The sequence below is a fragment of the Anser anser genome, assembly GCF_964211835.1.
Source record: "Anser anser genome assembly, chromosome: 11".
In the NCBI taxonomy this organism is placed as follows: Eukaryota; Metazoa; Chordata; class Aves; order Anseriformes; family Anatidae; genus Anser; species Anser anser.
Genome location: NC_139732.1, coordinates 13,793,421 through 13,818,098, shown reverse-complemented (window position 1 = coordinate 13,818,098; position 24,678 = coordinate 13,793,421). Strand labels below are relative to the sequence as shown.

Sequence of the window (24,678 nt, the reverse complement as noted above, 5' to 3'; positions counted from 1 at the left end):
TAATGCAAGACCTCAGAGTGGAAAATACTTTCCATATAAACAATAAATAATTAAAGAGGATTTTCTGACAAAAATGTGGAAAATCTGACTTGAAATCAGTGTGAAGATATGAATCATAATGTACAAAAGCCTGAAGGCATTAATCTTTTGAGAAAATATTTACAAAAGCATCTTATAAGCTTGTTTGGGGATTTGTTGTGCACTAGGTGGAGAGTATATTATGCAGACTAATTAAAGAAAAATTAAAATTAGTAAACGTTCTGTATTATGACTGTACAATATATTGCTAGGGTTCAGGTAAATTTGTGGTAGCAAAAGGAACTTGTGTGGGAAATGATACTTTCTCATTGTACAATTGGTCAGATGCTCACAAATGCAGGCTAGAGCAATTTTTCTGTCACATGGTGCTTTAACTTCATCAGTTTCTTCCTCCACTAATACTGCAAGAGGTGGTGCAAAGCCCCTCTGCCTGCCACTAGTGCCACTTTGGGTTTGCCATTCACAATTTAGCCAATTTACCACTTCTCTGCAGAAAAGGCTGTGCATTTGAAAATGACAAATGCTGAGGGAATAAATCATGAGGAATGTGAAATAACTTTTTTTCCCTCAGTTGTTTCCACAATAACATTTGTAATGTTGTTAGGGTAACAGCTGCATTAATACTACATTCATGTCTCAAAAACAGTTTTGTAAAATGTCACTACATCCCTTTCTGTAAAATATATACTTACTTAGAATAAACAGAAACGTCCATACTAATTAGCAACAATTAAAAAAAAAAAATTACAGGATAGTGGCTTACCTCTTACACCTGGCAATTGACCATTACTGACCTGCGCTGACATCATGCAGCACGTTTTTATGTAGGATAAGGGAACACAGCTTAGGAAAACAAAGGAGACAGCTCAGGAAACATGGATCTGTGCACCTTGCAAAGGGCACAGAGATGAGTGTAATCTATGTGTCCATGGCTATGGGTTAGCAAAAAAGCCAATATGTGAACAGACTGAAAATCGTTGAGAAGTCTCCTTTTATTGAAGCAAAACAATATGTGGCAATACACAAAAACTGATTCTTCAAAGCTGTCAGAGATTTGGAGGAACATTACAGAGATCATCACATTGGCCACCAATTCCTACGAAAACAAACAAAAAACAACAATAAACAACTGAGCCCCCCACTGAAAAGAACTCTTCCAAGCATTTTTGCTAGAGCTGTTGTAATACATGTTTTATGAGAGAAGGGTTCCTGTGGCAGCAACTTACAAATACAGTGGACAAAATGATTTAAGTGGAACATTGACAGTCTATACTAAGGAGCTGCCAAAAAAAAAAATCCCTACCCAAAAATAAAATTATAAAAATTTATAAAAAGCAGTTAACAGACTGAGAAGTTACCTTAGAGTCTCCAAACCTTGATGGGTGCATTTTGATCATAGTAGATTTTCTTACAATGAAGTGAAAGTCAATGGTGAGAGTAATGAGGCAGTATAATGCTTTACCTTTCTTGTCTTTTATAATAATTTAGTTCAAGCAGGCTTTGGGAAAATCACACTTTTATTTCAAGATCCCCAAAAAAATCAATACAGTAGTATACATTTAGTGCTTGAGGGAAAATCTACTCAACATTGTTTCATGATGAAAATGCCAAAGGCAGATGCTTTTCTTCAGTCTGTTACTTTGAAGGGACAAAGATTCAGTTACCCTTTTCATACAGGGTAACTGAAGCTATGAATGCACACATTGACACTGCTGAGACAATAAGGTGAACTCTAAGATTTATTCTGCCTGGACAGCAGAATAAAAACTTAAAATACACAGGAATGAAGAACAATTCACAGAAAAATGAAAAATCCTGGTACCAATTTATCAGTGCTGGTTTCAGAGTGGCAGATGCAGGAGTGCAGAGTGTGCAGAAGAAAGAGAGGAGCAGCGTGGAGTGCAAACTGCTCAGGAGCTGGGAGGAGACGCACAGCTGAGTCTCAGAGGTGAGGGAGAGGAAATTTTCCTAGTGATCCTTGGGGACTCTGCAGCTTTATGTAATTCAGAAAGATGCTGCCTGGACTCAGAGCAGAGCAGCTGTTCCTCCCCCATCACCTATGCAAGGAGACGATGGACCAGGGCATGCTCATGTTCAACTCTTTTTTTGCTTTGCTTTGTCTCATTCCGCAGATCTGAATTGTCCCTATTTAAGAAGTACATTGTTCTACTCAGTGTTTGAATAACAGTTGAAGAGAGAACCCCCACCATGCCTTTGATATGACTACCAGGCAGATTTACCTCAAAAATCTGGCCAGTGCTAAATCCAACTACATGTTCCAGTGTTGGAGCTCTTGTACACCCAAACTGCTACAATGGCAATTTTGAAGACACCAAAAATGCAAAATCAGGCCTTCAACTTGAGAGAGGATGATCTTTACCATGGAGGTAAATGCTATTGGGAGGTAAGTGTCAGTAATGGCTGAATCTTGTTATAGAGGGAAATGCTCTAAACTAGTCTCTAAGATATTAAGGTTGCACTATCTCAGTTGCAGAGTCGAATGCAGTGCAAAGAGAAAATCAGAATCACCTGTGTGTGCAATAAAGCTGGTTGTGCCTTCAGTTTGGCTGCCAGTATAATTTCTGTGGTTGGGATTTCAACTGGCTACCTGTATAGCCATCTTGCAAATGAGTTTAATTTGCATATATTGCAGGAATTTCACTCATTCAAGTCCTGAGACACAAGAACAGGATGTCTTAGGTAATAAACAACATAAAGTAGTGGTTTTTTGTTACTTTGTTTTTGTTTTTTCCCTATGGAATGAAGAAATAGAGTCTTAGTTTCTTCTGAGATTTAATACAACGCAGGTAACTCTTCTAACTCTCATCAATTGTTTTTGGAAAGAGGTTAAAATGACAAGGGTAAGAGATGAGGAAATTAAAATAAACTGGAGTAAGAGACCCAGAAAACCTGTTTTAGAGAACAGATACTACAAGACAGGAGACCTTTTCTCTAAGGAGGGCAAGAATGTCAGAAGCCATTAATAACAGTATTTGGAAGAGTATACCGAAGATTTTTTTTCTCTATACTTGTGACAGGAAAAGAAAGAAAGGCAAAGTGAGCTTCCCTGCCTCCTCCCACTAACTCTGCTCAAGTCTAAGCAGAAAGCATCATCACTAGGGACTCAAAGTACTGCAATATTTTACTCCAGTTTACATTAAAAAACGTTTTCATTCTTTGAGTTAACAGGAGGAAGTCCCATGCAACTCAACAGCTTATCAATAAGAATGTCTAAAGAGGGTATTGGTCTGTTAATCTGGGCCCCCAAAAAGTATTTTTCTATTGTCAAATGAGCAGTCCAGGGAAGAAATTTCAGATTCTTGAATTATATATTTTGTAGCAAATGTGACCCTTGGGTAAAAAAATATAAAGAGCTTGAGGATGACTAGGTGACTTCCAGTTTTCTTAATATGCATGCTCCTCTCCAGACTTTCTGAAATCAGTCTTTCCCTTTGATTGCCCTGCAGCTTTCACACACCACTTCAGAACCAGCTGTGGAGCAGTTGCAGTTTTCTCCCCAAATTTGACCATCAAAAAGGCATTTAATTATGCACATTTCTTAATAATACTGCACAATTTTGTTATAACAAACATTAACTTCATCTGCAACCTTCATACTTCTTGACTTTTGTCAGCCTCTTCTTGCCGATAACTAGTGGTAGGACTAGAGGGAATGGCCTCAAGTTGCAGTTGTGTCTGAAAATGCTGAGGTAGTTTTGTAAGCGTCACCTCATGTATTATTTTCTTTTATAAGAAGCACCAGTTAAAACAATCAGTTTCCAGAGGTAAAAGCTGGAAATAGGACCTTTTAAAGGGATTGCTTGCTTTCACAAATGAGTTTACAGTTGCTCAAAAAATTAATTTATCATGCCATGGTGCTCTAATCCCTGCATGAGATGCTTTCTGCTTGCTTTTAGGAAGTGTTTTGAAGGTGTTTTGACTTGGATTTGAGGTGTTTAACAACAATCATCAGCATGGTCCACTGCAGCCAATACCAGTCCTTTGGTATTTGGTACACTGAGCTGACTTTTGCTTCTATCCACACCGATTTCTTCAGAACCTGAGTTGGTTTGTTCTTGCTTCAACAAGGAACCAACAATTCATGTGCTAGAGCCAATGCTAGGGCTGATACATGGTCAATAACTGCCGTGCACAGCAAAAGAAAATACTCAGAAGCATAAACTACTGGATAAAGAACGAGAGAGAAGAGTTCTGCTGTGCGACCTGAATACTTTCCATAGCTGGACTGTGCCTCAGTAAAATAGTGATAAGTACTAGTCTGAGCTGGCAGCTTCTCTTGCATACCGCTGCCCTTCACTCTGTGCAAGGAGAAACACAATTTTGAGTTATCGCTCTACTGCTGATGAGCAATGCCTTTTCACTATAGGTCTGACATTGATATCAGAAGAAAGTATTGTGATACAGCAAAGTATTTGGGTAAAGCACTTTGGAAGGACTGTTTCCACGCCAAGTGCTTCGCAAAGAGACAGAAGAGCAGAGCCTGACTAGGCAGCCGTGCTGCTGCAGAGCCAGGCTGGTGTTGGAGAAGTGCTGCTAATCTTTGTGAACATTGGGCATGATTTGGTCAATAATACATTCAGCATTGCAATACTACCTTGGCATCCACAGATACGGATCCATTTTATAGATGCACAGTGAAATGGCAGGGAAGGAGGTGATAGTGATGGATTTCTTCCCGTGCAGAGACATAGTCCAGCACAGATCCAAGTGCTGCTGCTATATGGGGTCCTGCTCAGATGAGCAGGTACTCAGGGCCATGTCCACTGCCAGTGCTGGGACTCACTCCAACCAATAGCTGTACCTAAGCAAAATAGGTTTGGGACTAACTCTACACAGATAATAAATGAAACTTCTCACCTATTTTGACACTGAATATGAAAAATATGTAAAATAGTATGTGAGTGTCTTTTTCTATTAATATGAAAAAAATGAAACAGCTAATTTGAAGAAAAGTAAACGAATCACACTGTGTTAAGGGATTCAGGAATGTCACAGTTCTTCACGTGATCACTAGTCAGCAATTGTTTATTATAGAATCACAGAATCGTTAAGGTTGGAAAAGACCTTCAAGATCATCCGGTCCAACCATCACCCTACTACCAATGCGTACTGGGTCTGGCTGGGATGGAGTCAACTTTCCCTGCAGCAGCCCATACACCACCGAACCATGTCCCTAAGCACCACGTCCAACCTTTCCTTGAACACCCCCAGTGACAGTGATGCCACCACCTGCTGGGCAACCCGTCCCAATGCCTGACTGCTCTTTCTGAGAAGAAATGTCTCCTCATTTCTAACCTAGACTTCCCCTGCCACAACTTGAGGCCATTCCCTCTAGTCCTATTGCTAGTTATGTGTGAGAAGAGGCCGACCCTCAGCTCCCCACAGCTGACTTGTAGGTAGCTGCAGAGAGCAATGAGGTCTCCCCTGAGCCTCCTCTTCTCCAGACCAAACACCCCCAGTTCCCTCAGCCGCTCCTCACAGGACTTGTGCTCCAGGCAGCAGCACCCTGAGACTAGAGAGGACCGTACCACCTGCATTTTTTTATTTTTTTAATATTTATTTTTCCAGTTTCTGTCACTCCGCAACGCCTCGCTCCCCTTCACGCTCCCTCCGACCCCTTCCCTCCCGGCTCCCGGCTCCCCGTTCCCCGCCCCTGCGCCGAGCAGCCCGCCCGGCCTGCGGCCCGGCCCCGCCGCCACGTGACGGGCGGAGGGCGGCGAGGCAACATGGCCGCGGCGGGGTAAGCTCCGCTCCGCTCCGCGGCCGCGGTACCGGCGCCAAGCCTCGGCCGCCCGCCCGCACCCCCTGTGGTGGCCCGGCCCTGCCGGGGCGAGGGCGGCGGGGAGGAGCCGCGGGGGGGCCCTGGGGGTCGGGGGTGGCGGCGGGATGATGGTGGAGATGGCGGCGGCGGCTCCGGGCGGCTCGCGGTGCAGCCTGTCGCCTGTCGCGACAGCCCTGGGTGACAGCAGCCCGTGTGTTGCGGCAGAGCCGTCGGGGGTGCCGCGGGTCGCGGCGGTGCCCGGTCCTTGCTGGCTGCACTCACAGAGCCTCCCTGCCCCGTCTGTTGGGAGGTGATGCAGGCGGGCAGGCACAGGCTGGTAGCACAAGGGCTCGATTCTTTTTTTTTACGGCCGAACTCTGCCGTTTTTCCAGTGCTTTGAGAGTTTGTGACAGGTCCTAGCGCTGACATTCCTTGCCAGGTCCAGCTGATAGCGAAGCTACGCCACAAGTGAAGGAGCGGATAGGACATGGGACGGGACAGCGACTTAAAACTGCTGAGGTAGTTACAAGAAGTGCTTAGCTGGCAGTGAGGGACACGTCCAGTTTGTGCCATAAAGGCAGCAGTTGCTTTCACTGTTTCCCTTGCATAGCATAGTTGCTAGTGCTGCTGTTAGTGTAGGCCTCTTGATGTGCTGTGGAAACAGCATCAAAAATTGGCTAGAACTCAAGCTGATGGTGATGATTCTGTCTGTTGCTCAAAACAAATAAATAAGGCCCAGCTAACAGATAACTTCTGGAAGAATAGTTTCAGAGTTTCTTAGCTTTATTAAAATCTGGATCCTGTCTTCATGGCCTTGGTAGAACAGATGTGACAGACCAGAAATTTTCTTCTGAAAACCAGAGGTGCTCAAAAACAGACATAAAATGGAATTCCTGGTTGTTACATCAAAACAAAACCAAACATTAGATGGATCATACCATAACAAAGTATCTCTCTGAAAATATAAAAATTCTGAAATAAACCTTGAAAATGGACATTTCCAAGCGCAAGAAAAATATCCTTTAAAGAAACAGATGCAGTTTAATGTTCTTAGGTACACTTTACTTTGAGTATGGTAAAATAAAAGAGCTCTTGTGTGGGCTTAGGCCTAAATGATCATAAAAATTGTATGTGACAGGCAGCAGGGAAACTGCCAGCTGCTGTGGGAGGCCTTTCCAGACTGAGTAATGGCCGAGTTCTGGTACCAGGGTAGTAAAATGAGGAAGCTGAACTTCAAGTGTCCTCTCCTGGTCTTGCAAGTAGCCATTTCTAACACTGACTATTGCTTATTTGCGGAAGTTTGCATAGGTTCAAAGATGTATGTGCCACAAAGCAGTGCTTACTTTAAATACTCTTCATTACAAATTATCATATATATAGTTCTGTGTTACAGTTCTGAGTTGAGTTTGTGGCTGTAGACTCCAGGCTCCCTGTGCTAATGGAAGAATCAGACCTCGAAGGAGCAGCCAGGGTATCGGAGCTAGCCAAGTTCTGGTATTTTTATGTCTTGTGTGATGTAAAGTAGGTGAGTGATCAGAGATCACAGACCAAAACTGAATGCTTCCAGTTCCTTCTTGAGAAGGAACTTTGTGATAGTATTGTTAGGTGGCGAATTCACAGAGAGCTTTGTGTTGATCCAATTGTGTGTGTATTTCCAGGACTGATACACGTTAGGCAGTCATATACGTGCACCCACTCAATTTACTGTATGTGACATTGCAGTGAATTATATTTGAAACTGAAGTGCTAAATAATTATCATGGCTATACTGCATAGACACAGCATTTTGAAATGGCTGGACTGGAAGAAATAGAGAAAAAAAGAATAGGCTGGTAGTAACCTACTTACCTGTTGTGTATGGCTTGCCAATAGAGCAATGGTCACAACCGAGGGTGGTTACACAGCCAGTCCCGTGTTTGAAGACATTTACTGTGATCTTGACTAGTGAGAGAGTTCTCTTTCCAAATCACTGCTGGCAATAGAAAAGCAGGTATGTAGCTGTGCTCTTTTTCTTTAGACTTAAACACCTGTGTAGGTGCTAGTGTCTGACAAAACTCTCTGCATAAATTGTGGAAAGCTGGTGCTAGGGCCACGCGTACAGAATGAGTCAACCTCTGCAGGCAGAGCAAAGCAGCACACCTTTGGGTGTCTTACTGTGGTGTTATTCCACCCCTGTTTAGTGAGGTTGCCATTGGTTTGGTGTCCAAGTGGATGCAGGAAGGAAGACTTGGAGGAAGCAAACGTCTTAGTCTGTTCTTCCCTGAAAGCCACATGCTTTTCTCTACAGATTCTCACTTGTGAAAGTAGACCTGTTGCCTGGCAAGTCTGTACAATCCAAGGCTTTAATTCACATATGAGCAGAGAACCCCAGCTGCTAAGCAGTATTTGCAAGGATGTTCAGCCCAGCCCTCCTGTGTCCTTCAAACCTTGCTGTGGGATCTGACACATGCAGCAATTGTGATTGTTACTGCAACCTTAAGATAGAGACCAAGGCCGTGCCTGTGACAAAACTGTGCAAATCTAAAACAACTGTATACAATCAAATGATTAACGTTGTGGCATCAAACTTAAGCAGGGAGAGTAGGATCTGGTATATACATACAAGGAAAACTCCCTTTTTTGCCATGGGGTTAGCTAAAATGTGCAGAAGAGCGATAATTTTACATCGTAAAGCATTTCAGCCTGAGTGTTAAGATCACACTAAAAGATAGTTTTGAAGTGGTTCAGGGAGACTACGAGTAAGAATTCCTGCCTGACATTATTTCTCCTTTAGTCTCATTTTGGTTGTTGAAGGTTTTAAGTGCAGTAAAAGCATTAACAGTAAACTTATCACAGATGAAAATGCGTGTGTGTAGCAGTGTCGTATCAGCTCTGGGTTGTAGGCGTACGCCTAGCGGAGGAGGGAGGTCAGAGCCTGTTTTTTTTCCAGAGCAAAAAAACCTGTGAAGACAGTAAAATTACAGTGGAAGTGTCTTTTGTTCTGTCTTCTGAAGCAAAACATAAAAAAGATTGTGCTATAACCTCCGCCCTTTTTTTGGTTTTATTTTATTATTAGCAGATAAAAAGATCTGAGAGTAACCTATGGCATAAGGGTATCAGATTATGTTCTCTCATTCCTTTTATATTTGCAGTAAGGTGAGCATCTGATTTCCAGTCCCCTGCATGGAGATACTCCAGGGGATGAGCTTGCTTGGATAACAGTTTTCAACATCTTCTGCAGTGCCAAGTTGCTGAGCCACCGCTTTGCACCTGAAAAGTCTTGCCCTTAATTTGTTTAAGGTGTACTATTTGATTTTAAATTTTCAGTAGTTTTTGCTAGGATTGTTTGAACTCGCTTCATTCTTCCGAGAGGCCAGGGTATTCCAAAATGAAAGCTTATGCTGTGCTTCCATGCTATGCTAATGTGCCTCAATAGGTAGTCTGCAGCCCTTGTAATTATCGCCTGCCATGTTGCTGGGTTATCAGGTGTGTGGGGGAAGTAATAAAAATAAATACATTTGGGTTTTGTGCACCATCAGCTGAACTCCTAGGCAGACAGTTTGAAAATTGGATTAGTAAGAGCAATCTTTCACCTTCTAAAATTACTTACACTGTTATATAAAGTAGTTATAAACAAGTAAAATAAAATATTTTATTAGCTCTTTTATGCTGTGTCTGCAGTATGAAATTATAAGGTTTACATTTCTGATGCTGATAAAGCCTTTCAGGAGATTATTTCATGCAGCTATAAATCAAAGGTTACTTTTCAGATTGCCTCTGAAAACTATATAGTAATTAAGGTATGGAGCTCTGCATCTCTAAGGTTAAGTCCGGTCTGTCATTTTAGCACACTAACAGTTTAATTGTAGCTTTCTATCATCTCATCCAGAAGCATTATCTGATAAAAAAACGACTGTCCAGCCATTCAGAAGAATGTCTTCAATAAACTGAGAGAAGCAGAGATGGAGGAGCAAATTGGACTTAAAGCATAGGTTTTATTGATAAAATAGTGTTCATCTGTAACACTGAAGCTTCAAAGTACAACTCTGTTATGTTAAACATGAAGGAAGGGAAAAAAAAAAGGGAATACTCTTAGATTTTCTCCTTGTCCAATTAAAAAAAACATCCTGCACCAAGCCCTAGGCTGCTCCTATAGTTAAGCTACAAAATGTGCAAGTGTGGACCTATAACAAACGTGAATGAATCAGTAATATATTTTTGTAGTATTTTAAACACCTTAGTTACTTAATAAACCTTTTATTTTAAAAACAAGCTGTTTACCTTTAAACTACGTTCTCCAGACAGCCTCTGTTGAGTACAATCTTAGAGGAACTTCGTAGGCTCTGGGCCCAGGTTGTGCTGCCAGAGCGAGGTAGTGCTGTACGGCAGGAGGTCGCTGATACCTGGGGCATGCTCCCATTGGACGTATGTATGAGCTCACTCGCTCACTGAAGCTGCTTCTGTGCGTGCAAGAGTAAACGTATGTACAGATACAGCACATTCACAGATACTGCGCGAGCGTGGGGAACTCACCCCATGCCTGCTGACTGCTATCTTCTCTCTGAGGTCCCTGTGTCAGCTACTCCAGCGCTTGCTTCCCAGAGGGCCTTGATGAAGTTTTGCCAGACAGTGTAGCCTTTCACTTCAGTTTTCAGTAATGCAGAACTCACTTTCTTCCCTCGTTTTGCCTTTATTCAGCAGAATTAGGCTGTCACTGCTGTCTGCGTCTACTTTTCATGTTACTTTACATAAAGGTAATGTGATATGCTGTGGGCCATAGCTCCAGCCAGTTGTATCTGCTGTTGCCATCTTTTTCCTTTGGTACTAGTGTGAGCAATGTCTAATTGTAGCCAGAGAGCACTGGTTGTATGCAGCATCTCTTCCCCTGGAGTGATAAGTGTCTTGTTTGTTGAGTTGCATTAAACTTACTTTTTTCTACTAAAGTAACAAGCACTGTGTGTCTGAATTGTGCCACCCACTGTCTGTCTTCCATTAACTGCCAATTAAAAAAAATCTCTTCTAGACCTTCTTTTTGGCTGGGGAATGAGACCCTGAAAGTGCCTGTAGCACTCTTTGCCTTGAATAGAAGACGGCTGTGTGATCGCCTGAGACAGAATAAGGATGTCCAGAAGAACTCAATTGTTCTGCTGCAGGGTGGAGAAGAAACCCAGAGATATTGCACTGATACTGGTATCGTGTTTCGCCAGGTAAGGGTTGAATCAGAGCTTCAAATCAAATTAAGTAACCGCCTCTAACTGCATGAATTTTTAAACCATTTTTAATTATTCTTCCTTTATCTCAGATGTGTCTGTTGCTTTGCTTCACTGAAATAAATTGATTTCTTTGTTACATCATTGCCTCTTCAGCTCTGGTTACTCTTATTCTATCAGTGCTTTCCTGTGTGGGCTCATGTGGCTTAAAGGGCCTAAACCAGTTCTTACCAATTGTTTAACAACAACATTTAACAAAATGAACATCATCATTTAACATAATATTAAAGGCAGCAACTGAATATGTCATATTTTTTTCAGTCTTGATTGTCACCAAAAAAAAAACCTTCTTTCTGTAATGAAACATGTTACAATGACCTAAACCAAATTAATTCATAGAAAAGTGTATTTAAAGTATATTCACTGTTTATAGATAGTGTATTCCACATACCAGGATGTATCTCAGAATTTACAATGTCTTCTCAGATTAGACACTTCCTTAAATACTCACATGTTCTCCTGTCACAGAGAGGACTTAATGACTTGTTAATGTCATGATGAACACATTATTAGTACAAATTCATTTTGTTTTATGAATTTAATTGAGCAGTTTTACATTTTGAAGAAACAAAACCAATAAATTCCTGTCTAGATAGTGTGCATCTTGATGTAGTTATTGGTCTGCGTTTAGAGATGAATGTTTCAGGGTATCAGAGTGAATGCCTGTCCTTACCAATATTCATCTTTGTATTTTTTGGTATTTTGTTGTTTGCATGTTTGTTTTTAAAATAACTCTTGGCTAAGAGCTGTTGAAGCTTCCTTTTTCTCTCTGGGAGACCGAGTCTTCACTTCAGGACCAACCCAGTGAATCTGCACTCTACTTTTGCCTTGTCTCATGTGACATGATTATTTCTTCCTGATACTACATTCCCTAATTCTAGACTGGAAGAATGTGTATTATTATGCTGAGTTGACTGTTTTTTATTTCTTATAGTAGCTTATTATCTCTGGTTATTTCCAGTTGCCAGCAGAAGAATTTATTAAAACCTAACACTAATCAGTCTGAAAAGCTTTAAACCTAAACCACTTCCTTTACTTCCCGAAACAAAATAGATCTCTTTCAGTATGTAGTGTAGTGTATTTTTAGAGTTGGTAGAAATGAGGGTTTACTTTTAAGAATATATTTTGTCTTAACCTAGGAATCTTACTTTCACTGGACTTTTGGAGTAACTGAAGCAGGCTGCTTTGGAGCAGTAGATGTTGATACTGGAAGATCCATGATTTTTGTTCCACAACTCCCTGAAAGTTATGCAGTTTGGATGGGAAAGTAAGACATATCTTTTAACTGTGTTAAGATGTATCTGGGTATTTAATGCAATTGTCTGAAAAGCTGAAATATTACCTGATTTTAATCAGATGCCTCCAAATCATTTGGTGTGAACTGTAGTGATATGTCTATGCAGTGATGCAAAATGTGATCAGTTGGTATTGATCAGGTGACATCAAATGATCCACCACCATTCTGGAGAGAATACGTGTCCAATTGAAACCTATGAATCTCCTGGTATCCATGAAAGGAAGCTGAACAATAAAGAAAAGTAGAAATCTTCTGTTAAATCAGAACAAGCTATTTAGTAGACTTTTTCAAGCTGCTTTACCAGGTTGCAGCCTTCTCAGCTAATGAGACTTTTTGAGTGGGAAGAGGTAGTTTAGCCTTTGATACTTTATTTTTTTTAAAAGAACCATCTGACTGGGGAATGTGATTTTAATTCTGTTCTGTGAGTATGCTATGAACATCTCTTTTTCTATCCACATAGGTAGTAAATATTGCTCAGTGCTATAGTAGTGAAGGGATTAATTTATTTATGTGCACGTTTCCTTTCTCAATCTTAATAGTATTTATACTGTTCAACAAGCTGTAAATTTTTTTTGGTGTCCACATGGTCTCAGAATATTGGATTACTTCTAATTTAATATTTTAAGCCCAGGTTGCTTAGTTTCTAATTGAAGCTATCACTTATATTTTAATGCTAATTTTGGGAAAAGGAAAACAATTGCAACCAATCCCATATGCTGAACTGTTAGACCATATGGTAGGGCATGGCTGCTGCCTTCTCAGAGCGTTTATATGAATATCACTCCCTTAGACCTGTCTTGGAACTTAAATTGTTTATGATCACTTTAAAATGCAAATACTGCTCTCTGAAATACTTCAGCTGAGTGCTGCACCTGTATGGGAGGGTAGCTGCTGTTTAACTCCCATATGTCCTGTAAACTCTGTTCCCTAGTGGAGGTTGTTCGCGTTTACAGACAAAGCTTTTCCTCCTCCTAGGTTCTTTTCTGCTAGTTCAAATCATCTGTTTCATACCCATGCAGATCATACCTAATCTGGAAAGTCTTTATAATATTACTGAAATTCCACTGTGTCATTTTATATTTTTAAACAAAATGGTGTTGTTTATATATGGTAGCCTTTTTGATTTGTTGTGCAACACTCATTATTGGTTCATTTACAGAATTACAGGTCTGGGTAAAAATGGTTTATTGCCATTGTGTCTTTTCTTGTGGAATATAATGAAGCAATTGCCTTTATTGCAGTGTCTTTGTTTTCTAAATTCTCCTCCTTACCCTTCCTGCATCCCTCTGTTTGGATCTTGTTTTCTTTTCTGTCAGCCCTGGCCATGTACTTCTCCTGCTTGTCAGAAGGATAGAGGAATAACTCATTTGTGAGGCAGCAGCAGTTCTGCTTCATAAGTTAGTTGGCGGGGGGTACTGCACACAGCTAGGGATTGTGTTCCTTCCCAAAAGAGTCAATTTTAAGTCAAAAGTAGCACTGAAAGAAAAACAATTTGCTTTCCATCCTCTGTTTACCTACTATAGTTTGCCTTGGAAGTGCATTTTTCTGTGCATGTGGAAGGTATGATCTGCCCATCAAAGAAACGTTCGTTTGACATTGATGAAGCACAGATCTATGCAATCCCTTGTATGATATTTGCAAGGTTGGTATTTTAGTGAGGTCTATAGCTGGTCTTCTAGTTCATAGTACAGCATGAGGTTGATTTGTCTGCTATTTATATTGCCCTCTATTTAAGACAGATGTGGGAATCTGCTACTTGAGTTAGTCAGAAATATGCAGATTCTGTTAAAATAAGTGCAGAAGGCTCTTTTCTCCTACTGTATTACTAAAAGTCCTGTGTAATGTTCCGGCGTGCTTCCACTTTTGAAGGACGTACCTTTGGGCTCCATCAAAGACATCACTTAGGTAATATGGCAGTCAGAAAGGTTAACCTTTTTGCCATTAAATAGTGCAAAAGTGGGACTACTTTGCTTCTTTCAAATTGCAGTGTTAGGTTGGCCAAAACTAGTGAAGTGCCAGTGAGAGCATTTGGTTGGAGATGAATAGGCTATTAGTTTACAACAGAGACCACGAACACTAGAATTATTTTTAACTTGCCAGTTGCACTTGCTTCTGTAAGTAAGGGGTGATTTTGCATGCTGATGAGAGTAGGAGCTCTTACCAGCTCACCTGATGGTGAACACAGAGAAGAGGACTGCACCATCCTGGGCTGCTATCTGCCAGTATCCTGTAGTACCGGTGGTGATGGGAACTAGCACTTGTTTGGGAATGTTACTCGTCTTGTAGGACTTCTGTCCGTATGTGTATGCTCTAAAAATTTGTAAATAGCTGTAGGGCTATTTTTAGAAGTCCTTCAAGCTAAAAATAACCTCTGCAGATTTAAAAGGGAGGAGAGATTTAACTAAACTCACAATTTAGACAATGAATGTTCTCAAAAAAAAAAAAAAAAAGGCAGCTCCTTAAAAAAAAAAACAGGGAATTGCAGAATTGTTATGAGGATATTTGTTTGACTGGTGGTCCTACTTCCATGTTGAGAAGGAACAACACTCAGTCTGTTTTTAAATTTTCTCCAGCCAACAACTAAAAGAACCATTTTGCACATTTGATTTTTTTTTAACTCTACCCACTACCCCTCCAGTTATTTGTAAGGCAGAAACAAAGACTTTCATGAGATGGCTCAGAGGATAAGCTTTTGCTCTTCTGAATTTTTTTTTTCTATTCTTACTTTTGGAGGAAGAGTTTAAGAAATGAATGTGATAATAGAAAATTGTAAAGGCTTCAGAAGCGTAACTGTGTTATGAATGCCCCTCTTTTCCTGCACAGTCTCACCTAGTCAAGTTTGTGGTGCAAAGCTGTTAGCAATTGTTTTTATTCCTAGGAAGCATTAAGCTGGTATGACTGTATGTCTTGCACAGAGACTTCAATTTCACTAATTATTGCTGCACCTGCCATTTACCTCCTTAATTATAAATGACAGAACTAGTCAGTGTGCTGATTAAAGATATTTTATAAAGTAAAACATACTGTACAGCAGCTGCTTTATGTGGAGTGGATGCCAAAATAACTTAATTGCCTTGCCCCATAAAGAATGTTTTTAATGGAAAACAAAAATATTTAACACTTTCATTCTCTAACTTTAGAAATACATATTAAATGAGCAATATTTATAAGCAGTTTCCTTTGTTTTCTTTCAAGCCCTGATGGCTAATTGGTAAGTGTAACAACATTAACGTTGCATCTGATGTAAGTAATATTTTCCCATGAAGCTGATTGGAAGCTATCTGTATTGGTGAAGTATAACCTTGGTGTGGCACTTTGGAGCTACAGTAAAGCACAATGAAATGCCTTACAAATGTGAAGATTTCTCAGTGACCTAATGAGGAAGCTTCTCAAATATTGTCAACATTTTCAAAGTAGATTATAACTAAAAACAAACCTTGGTTTTGGTGATTAAACTTGTCAGATTTCAGCAAAGCTATCAAATTGTACTGCCCTTTGAAAATGGTGCAAAATTATGTATATACTTTTTCCCAAGAATTTATGTAAAAAAAGTTTTAAGGCTCCATGTGTCAGTTTTTTCCTATAGACTATATGTGGTCATGAAAATTAGAAGCTTAGATGCAAAGAAGTCACTTTCTCTTTCTCCTTTATGAGGATAGGTGAATTTTTGTGGCATTTGTATTTTGAATAACTGAGCGTTAAGTTTATGTACAGCATGGTATGCTTATCCAGCTGCGTCATGGCAGCTGAGGCTGGTGCATTGATTGGCCCAAGGTTTGGCTTCAAGAAAGCAAGGTCTGTACTAAGCCCACTCTCAGCAAGCTGAGATTTGAGACAACCCCTGACAGGTAGAGGGGTGTATGTGGGTGCTGTAGGGGACAAACTGTAAATCACCTTAATCATTCTTGACGCAGATTTTGCAGGAATGAAGGACACTCTCTAGAAGTTTTAATGATGCTGTACTTGTAGGCCCCTTTCTCTGTAAGGTGCTCTGGAGCTGTGTATCCAGGTAATATACTCTTAGGAGGGTCTTAATTTTACCTTCTGAACTATCTGGCATGTCATCCCCTGATACTTTGTCTGGCAGTTTTTCCTTTAAGGTAAAATATACTTGATGTTTTCCTTTGCCATGTGTATCAGTTCAGTCCTTTCCCAACATTTATCCTGTTCCCTTACCCACTGAATTTTTATTTTGTTGTTCAAAAAAATAATAAAATTTGTTTTTTAATCACTTTAGGTCATCTTATTACTGTTTTGTACCAACTAGCAATTGCAATTTATCTGCAAAGTTTGTTACCACCTGCAAATACCATCTGTGGATCTCATGAACATATTCAGTCCTGCTTCTGCTTCTGAATACCATCAGAACTAATTTCAGTCTTTGCAGTATCCCACTAATCAAGACTTGCAGTCTGTTGCTGTTTATCACTTTAACTTCTGAGAACATCGGTCTAAATTGATACAGCACTTCTCAGTGTGGTAGCTGGAGGGTTTCCCAGCCCTTGAAAAGCTCATCTTTTTATTTATTTTTTATTTTCTGCTTTAGGTCTTTCAAGTCCAGGTCACATCATAGTGTTCATGCCCAAGCCAATTTGAGTTGATTTTGGAGAGTAAGATTCTTCAGAGAGATATCTATCAAATATTTTACTATTATTCTGGTAGTACATCTGTTGCTTTACCCTTCATTCAGTCCTTTTGAAACTCTGTCCAGTAAAGCTCGTTGCTTTTGATTGACGAGAATGATTTGTGTAATTCCCCATGCTGCTTCTTTTCCAAGATTCTGTTTCTCTCCATGGTATGGTGATTCCTGTTTCTTGTTTTCTATTCATTTATTATGGTATTACTCTGTGGATAAAAAAAATACTTCTGTAGACTAATTACTGTCTGAATTGTGCTTGCCACTTCACTGATGATTATTTTTCTCTAAATAGTGCTGCTCTAGTGCTCTGACTTCTCAAATTATCACTTTAGTTGTCTCAGTGTTGCAGTTGCCCACAAGCTTCGTTAATCCAGGACAAATGTGTACTGTTCCTATCATGTTTACTTCAGTGATTATTTGTATAAATCTTTGCTTTTTAGATGCTTAACTTTCTTTGTGTTTCTTGCTGACAACATTAAAAAAAAAATAAGTCATATCAGTCCATTGATTTGCAGTCACACCAGCATGCACCTTTGACTGGATGCACAATTTGGCAACTCAGGCAGTGTTGAAGTGCTTTTTTGTCCTCTGCTCTTTTTCATTTAGGTGTGTTGAGAAATAGAATGGACCCGAAGTAAATCTGCTTAATAATGCTGCACCAGAGTTTTTAGATGTGGCTTTAAACCACAGCATGAGGAAAGTTAAATCTTGCCTGTGCACGTTTCATGCCTGTGGTAAGAGGGGAAATGTTGGTAACCCACACCAGGCATTTCTTATTTTATACTTTATTTAATGCGCTAGCAGGAGTATTGAGTTCAGTGGTATAAATTCCTGATAACATTTTGAAATATCAGAGAATCCAAGTTTTCTTTGATCAGGCATGCCATCTGTTTTTCCTCCAAGGATTCAGATGCTGCTGGTAGGAAAGCAAGCTGCAGCAAAAGCAATGCCTGTGGGGATTTTCCAGCAGTGCTCCAACAAGGCTCTGCACCTCCGCTCTGTCTTCTGCTGCGCAGCTGCCTGGTTGGAGTGCAAAGCTCTTTGCTTCTCGTGGGCCAGGATTCGAGGAGGCACTGCAGGATGCAAAAAACCCTCAAGTGAAGTATCTACAGCGCGGCCTCTGTTCTTGCACTTGTAAAATTGCGTTCTCAGCTGTTGCTGTTAACTGTTTTCTTTAGGTTTTGTGTTTGCTAGGACCTTTGCTGTGTCTGCCCCAGCACACTCGCTTTCAGTGTTTGAGGCAGGACTCTGGAAGAGTATTGTCTGCATTGTGCTATGTCAGGAGAAACGTACAAAGGGGAAAAAAACAAGTGTTTTGTAAAGTAGGGTAGGGAAAAGTGTAATGAATATTAATGCATCTTAAGAGCTAAATGTGGGTGAAAAACAGACAGGCTGTGTTATACTTGCTGTGTACCCCTTTGCCTGTGTACGTGCTGGAGCTCTTCTCCTCGACCCTGCTCCTAGGAGATGCCAGGTGCTTTTTTGTCTTAGGGTGGTGTGATGCAGTGGATCGGAGACTGTTTGCATGGATAGGTTCTTTGTGTCCTATGAGTTGTTTTGGCAAATTCCTTTAATTTCTCTGTGGTTTTCCTTCCTTTACAAGTTAGAGGAGAGGAATATTGTCACCCTCTTAGAGCTGTTCAGGTCATTTAACACTGCTGTAAACATAGGTACTGCTTCCTTTCATGCTGTTACCAATTAATATGGGAGCTATGGGGCATGCTGCACACGTTTCGGACCTTGCTGTAATGCTTCTAGGTGTGGGACATAAAATACTGCTGCTTTTCCTTCCAAAATAGGTGTGCTTCCAAAGTGAAAGCAGAACATCTGCTATTGACAGATGCAATGTGTAACTTTCTAAGTTAAGAAGCATGAATTTCCACTGGTGTATAACACAAAGTGGAACACTGTTACTATATAGTGACCTCGAAATTATACTTACCCTCTTAACCAGTGTAATTGTGTCCTTTGTTGCAAGGAGAGATTTCTTATGAGCATTTGTCAACAGTATTATGCCATGGGAAATCATTTTGGGATTTCAGTATATAAAAATTTCCTTTGTTACAGCTTTTTCTGTGCCTAGTACAGAGTCCTTCTCCAAGCCAAAGAATTTTATTTGCAGAAAGAAATAAAGCAAAGGTTACCACCTTGCAAGTTTTCTGTGATTTTGTTTTTTCGGGTAGCTCTTGATAATATCTTTTAAATATCAAATCAAGATGCTGCCTCTTGAGATAGAATTTATAGAAAGCTTAAAGGTCTTTTCTTTGGGGAATGCATGTGATGGGAACAGCTGAGCAGGAGCCGTGAGACAGCCTATAAAATAGACGAGTTTGTTGAGAGTTTGGCCTTTATTAGGAAGAACTGTGAGAGTCTCCTCAACAATTTATTTCTGATTTCTTAAATCCAGCAGTCTGTATGTTGCTCGTAGTTTTCCTGCTTCTGCCTAAGCTGTTTGTGACCTTGGGAAGTCAATATCTAACACCCAGTGTCCTGCATCCAGTATCATGCATGTGGACTCTGCTGTTTTGTTGTTCTCCAGCATGGGACCTCAGTTGCAGCCCTGCAACTTTTTTCAGTCAGATCAGCCTGAGTCTCGATCTTCAGTTCAATTTCTGTTAAATTCTGATATATTTTTTTTATATCCATCTGCTGTATTTTTTATATCCATATTTTTCTGTGCTATATCAAAAGGAACAAGGAAAAGAAGTTTACATGTACGCAGGCACTTCTGTCCTTCGAAGGATAAACAGAAATCTAGAGACATGTGGAAAGGGACTAGCATTAAGGTTGTCAGAATACATGCTGGAGACTGCCTGTGATACCAGCGAGCCCATTAATGCTGTTTCTTGTTAAACCTAACTGGATGCCTTTTAATCTTCCTGTTAGATAGTGAAATTCCTTTTGGATATATAGGTGATTGTATTTTTTTTGACAAAGTCAGGAACATCTGCTGGTATCTTGTAAAGCCTCCTGTGTTGCTCTTTCTAGCAGTTCTCAACACCCCCTTGTTTGGTTAATGTTTTGCCATCTGTTAACGTGATGATATTGTAATGAGGAGGGAGTTTATTGGTGAAATTCTGACAGTATTAAAACATTGCTTTGGTATCCCTTTTCCTCCTTCACCTCTGCTTTGCTGATGCATTGTATTTATCTGGGTTTATTATTGCCTAGGTTCTTACCCTTTGTATGCAGTCCCACTGAAATTTTTACTTTGCTTTAAGCTCTTTCTAGTAAGGCCTGAGGAATGGGTTGTTTACTGGGTGGAACTTCAGTTGCTGAAAGCTCTGCTTCTCCATCCAATTTACTCCTTGTGCATATGTTTCCTCTCATAGGAGGAAAAATGCCATGCAACTCATGCGGTGGCTTTATAGTTGTGAATTTGTGCGTGCTCCAATGCCTTGTAAAGGCACAATGTGCAGGCTTATGTATGTGTGAGCTTTGCTTAGTAGAGACTATTTGCTTAAGAAGTGAGTTTGCCGTGAGGTGGCGGATTATGTCCTTTACGCTGAATGTGAAACTTAAGGTAAAATGGAGTAAGCAATATTGTTGTGTCCCTAGAAAACCAAAAGCATTGACTGTAGAGTTTGCTAGTTTTAGCTTTTCTTTCTCACTGCCTTAACAATCTTCCCGTTCTGATTTTGTGGTATGAGCTTTGAGAGTTTTTCCGTGCAGTTGTGGCAATAGTATTTGGAGGACTTTTTAAGAGAGCACTGCGCCTTGAACACTGTTGTGTAGAAACCCTTTTGCTTTAATCATTAACAATGTCTTTGATATTTGCCTATTACACTTTTGCTTCAGCTATGGTAATTCTTTTAATTACTGGTTATAGGAATGTCACTTTCTGGTAACATCCAGAGGCAGTGAGTCTTAAAGACTTGCTTGTACTAAGCAGTGGATGAGGCACGTGGATCTGTGTTTGAATTGCAGCAGGTAGTCTTTAGAAGGGCATGTCTTGCTTTGTGTCAGTACGTACTTTCTTCTTCTCTAAGATGCTAACAGATCCTCAAAATGGTTGCTGACTTTGATGCAGAGGTAGAACTGATTTTTATAATGTGTAAATAAGCATAACAACTACAATGCATTGAAGCGTACCGATGGTTCTCACGTTTCTGCCTGTTTGGACAAGCTGATGATGGGAACTTAGCTAATGGGGAGCTCTGGATGAGGGGACAAGCTTAGGGCAATGAGTTAGAATGACATGGAAGAAAGCAAAACTGGCAGCTGTAATTCAGACCACTGCTAGTAAATGGAAAGGTGCAACTGCCGTTTCTTCAGTGTTACTGATGTAACTGTTCAATAAAGTATTTTCATTCTGTGTTTGAGGAAAATGAAAAATATGTGAAGCATTACAAAGTGATGGTGATGAACTTTTTTCTCCTCCGGTGATAAACCTGCAGAAAGTTGAATTGCTCCTAAAGATAATGTTTTTATCTAGATATTTTAAAAGATCTGACCAAAGGGCTCTCCCACCTGCTGTAGCAATTCAAGTATGGAACAGAGAGTAGATCCTGTTCGCAAAATCTAATAGCAGGATATGTAACAATATCAGATGCCTGAAAATCAAACGTGTGCCTGTTCTGATCTCTCCTGGCTTTTATAATCTGTGAATTGCTTGCAGACATGTTAGGAAATATAAGGTATGTGAAAATAGCAGTGGTGTTAAAACAGCCCTGTGATGGGCCCTTGCAATTCCGTGGACTTTTTATAAGTCTAAATGTCCGGTAGTAGACTAATGCAGGACTGGCTGATGCAGCAAACTGTGTGGCTTGTTTTTGTTTGTTTGTTTGTTTGTTTTTCTATTTATTTTATTAACAGGACTGCAGAAAGCTAGATCTTTTTGCTTAATCTGTGTTGTGGGCACTTGCCCTGCTAAAGGTGCTCTGGTCATTTCTGAGGTGTTTACCTGTATTTACATATATGTTTGTGTGTGTATCCGTAATCCTTTAGTAACAAAATAAGCATTCAGGGTGAAGTTAGCCTTACATATCATGCCAATATAACCAATCCAAGTACGCATCATAGATGAACAGTGGTCTTTTTTGTGCTCATGGGTGTTTGTTTTTTTTAAAGTATATGCTTTGCCTGTACTTACAGATTTTTTTGACTCTGGTGCAGTCTCAGACATTGGATCTGTATCTCCCTACCCCATTGTTGCTCTCAATGTTGAGGCTACATAGAATGAAATAAATCGGCTCTTTGTGTCAACCTGTCCTGGTTGCTCTACCTGAGTAGGATATTCAGACATAACCAGATTCCCAAGGAATTGGTTTTTATGCTATAAATTTATGTTTACTGCCACATAATATAAAAGAAGACAAAAAAACAGTACTTGGAGATGAGAATAAGTGTTATATACTAATTGTTATGGAATAAATCTAATATTTTTAGCCAGAAAAAAAAGAAGTGGATAATTACAAGCAAATATTCCTTTGCACCCCAATCTATAGAATTTTATTTAAGGTTTCCTTATCTATACTTTCTGCCAAGCTGCTTTTATAGCTGGCAATTTATTATAGGGTGGCCTATTTGACAAAGTGATAATTAAATAACTCCTAGCGTTAAAAATTTGAAAAAAAAATATTTTTTTTTTCTTCCACTGTGAATTTAGTTGAACCAAATGGAAAAGATTAGAATAAACTTGAAGGTTATGTTAGGCTATTAAACTGAGTGCAGTTCCTGCTTCCTAGTTTGTAATGCTTCTCTCACTTAGTCTTTTGCTGGTGGTTTTTGTTTGATCAATGTCTAAGAGAAATGGGGTATTACTTCAATGTCTGACTTAATGCTTCACACTGTATGTTTATAGTGAAAATATTGCTCCTCCTCCTCCTCTTCTTTTTCATGTTGCTCCCTCAGTAGAAATTTTATATATCGAAGTTGTCACTTGTGATCAAAAAGTGAATCTTTGCTATTTGGCCCCTTAATAAAGCTTCAGCTTTTAAAATTAAAAAGCACATCAGAATTTGAATATTTTATTTAAAATGTAGGATATCCTTAGCATTTCTCAATTGCTTCAGAGCAAGAAACCAAGTAGGTGAGGTAGAATGAGGAAGAGGGAGGAGGTAGGAAGCACCAGCAGACTGTAAGCACGTTTGGTGTTTAACCCAAGACAACTCAAGCTTTTTTGCTGGACTAGAAAGTGCGATGAGTTCTAAGTGGTGAGCTAGAAACAGTCTCTTCTTGTAGGGAACCTTTGGTGACAGAAGGAGAATGTAGTACTGTAAATAAGTAGAAGTCTTGGACTCCAGCCTAATCTTTCTGACTGCCGTTATCTGTGAGATGCCAGATTTTTGGCAGGCCTCTTGGGTGACGGGGTGCTTGGGCTTGATGGGGTTCCAGAAATTTGGAGTTGCTTATTTCCATGAGGAGATAAAATGACAACTTCTACTGTTCCAGAGGCCCACTACTGACATTTCCAATGAACACTAGTATTTGCTAGGCTGAATTATAAAACTATAGGGAATGGAGATTGAGGGCTTCTTCTGAGGGCTCAAGTGCATTGTTCTCCGTAGGTTTCTGCTCATTTATGCTCACAGTGAATCTAAAAGTTTTTATACAGTTCTTTCCCCCAAAGCCTGTGAAAACTAGGCTGTAGCTTCTGTTCACATCTGCTTACAGAAGTTAATTTTTTTGGATAGGTAAGGAAATACATGATTCAATAATATTTGGGATCATGTCTTCCACTTGGGTAATTCTTCTAATTAATTTATGACTTGCTGTGGGGTTTTCTGCTTGCAGTCTCTGTGGTGATTAATCAGAATTTTGAAACTGGCAGCCCATAGCAGTGTTACAAAAGACAAAGCCAAACCTAAAAATTGTAACAAATTAACTTATTCTACCTGCCTGAAAGTCATTTATAGAGAGAAGTACTCCTAATCTCTATAGAGCGTCAAATGTACTGGAAATGATCAGAACTGAATATAACCTTTGGTTTCCATGAGGCCAGTGAGCGTTCTGTGCAAGGTATAATTCCTTGTGACGGGGATGGTCGGTGCTTGACTTTAATGTGTTCTGCATTTAAATTGTGTAAAAATGAATCCTGAACCCTGTCACTGCTGAGAAACTGCACTGGTTCTCTCTTGCAGTAGCTGATGACGGTGCATGAGGACCTTTCATAGCTTGCCACCAAAATGTGAGCTCTGGTGTTGGTGCCAGCGGTAGCTCAGCGTGAGGTTACACTGGTACAAATTGCCTCTGAATACAGCATGCCTGGATGTGGTTGTAGCTGTGTATAGGAAAAATATGGGTTTGGGGATCTAAAATGTGCGGGAAGAGATGGTGAGATGTCACAGTGGTGGGACAGAAAGTACGTTGGATGAACTGGAGAGAGAATGGAAGAGATTGGAGGGAATATAGAAAGGTCTTAGTGAGGATCGTATTTGCTTTCCTTTCTCTCTGAGCTTTTGTTTTGCCCTCTTTGCTGCTTTTCTACAGATGATAGTACAGAATTTTTCTGCTTTAATGCAGACTTCCATGTGCATGTTTTCCTTCTGCCTGTTTTGCAAAGGGTGGGTCTGTACAGAAAGCTTCCCAGTAATCCACGGGGAGAGGTGGCTTCTATACCGAAGCATTGTGGCTCCCATGAGATGGGTAGGGGATGGTATTTTGTGGGAAGTGTATGTGAATTTATTTTACCAGTCAGAGGTGCTAATGAATGACAAAAAGATGTGAAGCA

At 40.1% G+C, this 24,678-nt stretch overlaps 1 protein-coding gene across 3 annotated transcripts in view; it reads left to right on the top strand.

Annotated features, from left to right (window-relative positions):
- Positions 1-5,644: 5,644 nt before the first annotated feature.
- Positions 5,645-24,678, top strand: part of PEPD (peptidase D) — a 134,451-nt gene continuing 115,417 nt past the window's right edge. The window contains exons 1-3 of one of the 3 annotated variants that reach the window (XM_083794720.1): positions 5,646-5,800; positions 10,824-11,007; positions 12,210-12,337. In XM_083794720.1, coding sequence (XP_083650846.1) covers positions 5,787-5,800; positions 10,824-11,007; positions 12,210-12,337 — 326 coding nt within the window. In that variant the 5' untranslated portion in view covers positions 5,646-5,786. Of the gene's footprint in view, positions 5,801-6,191; positions 6,341-10,823; positions 11,008-12,209; positions 12,338-24,678 lie in introns of those variants that run through there. The other 2 variants (XM_083794719.1, XR_014571120.1) reach the window with 2 other exon arrangements.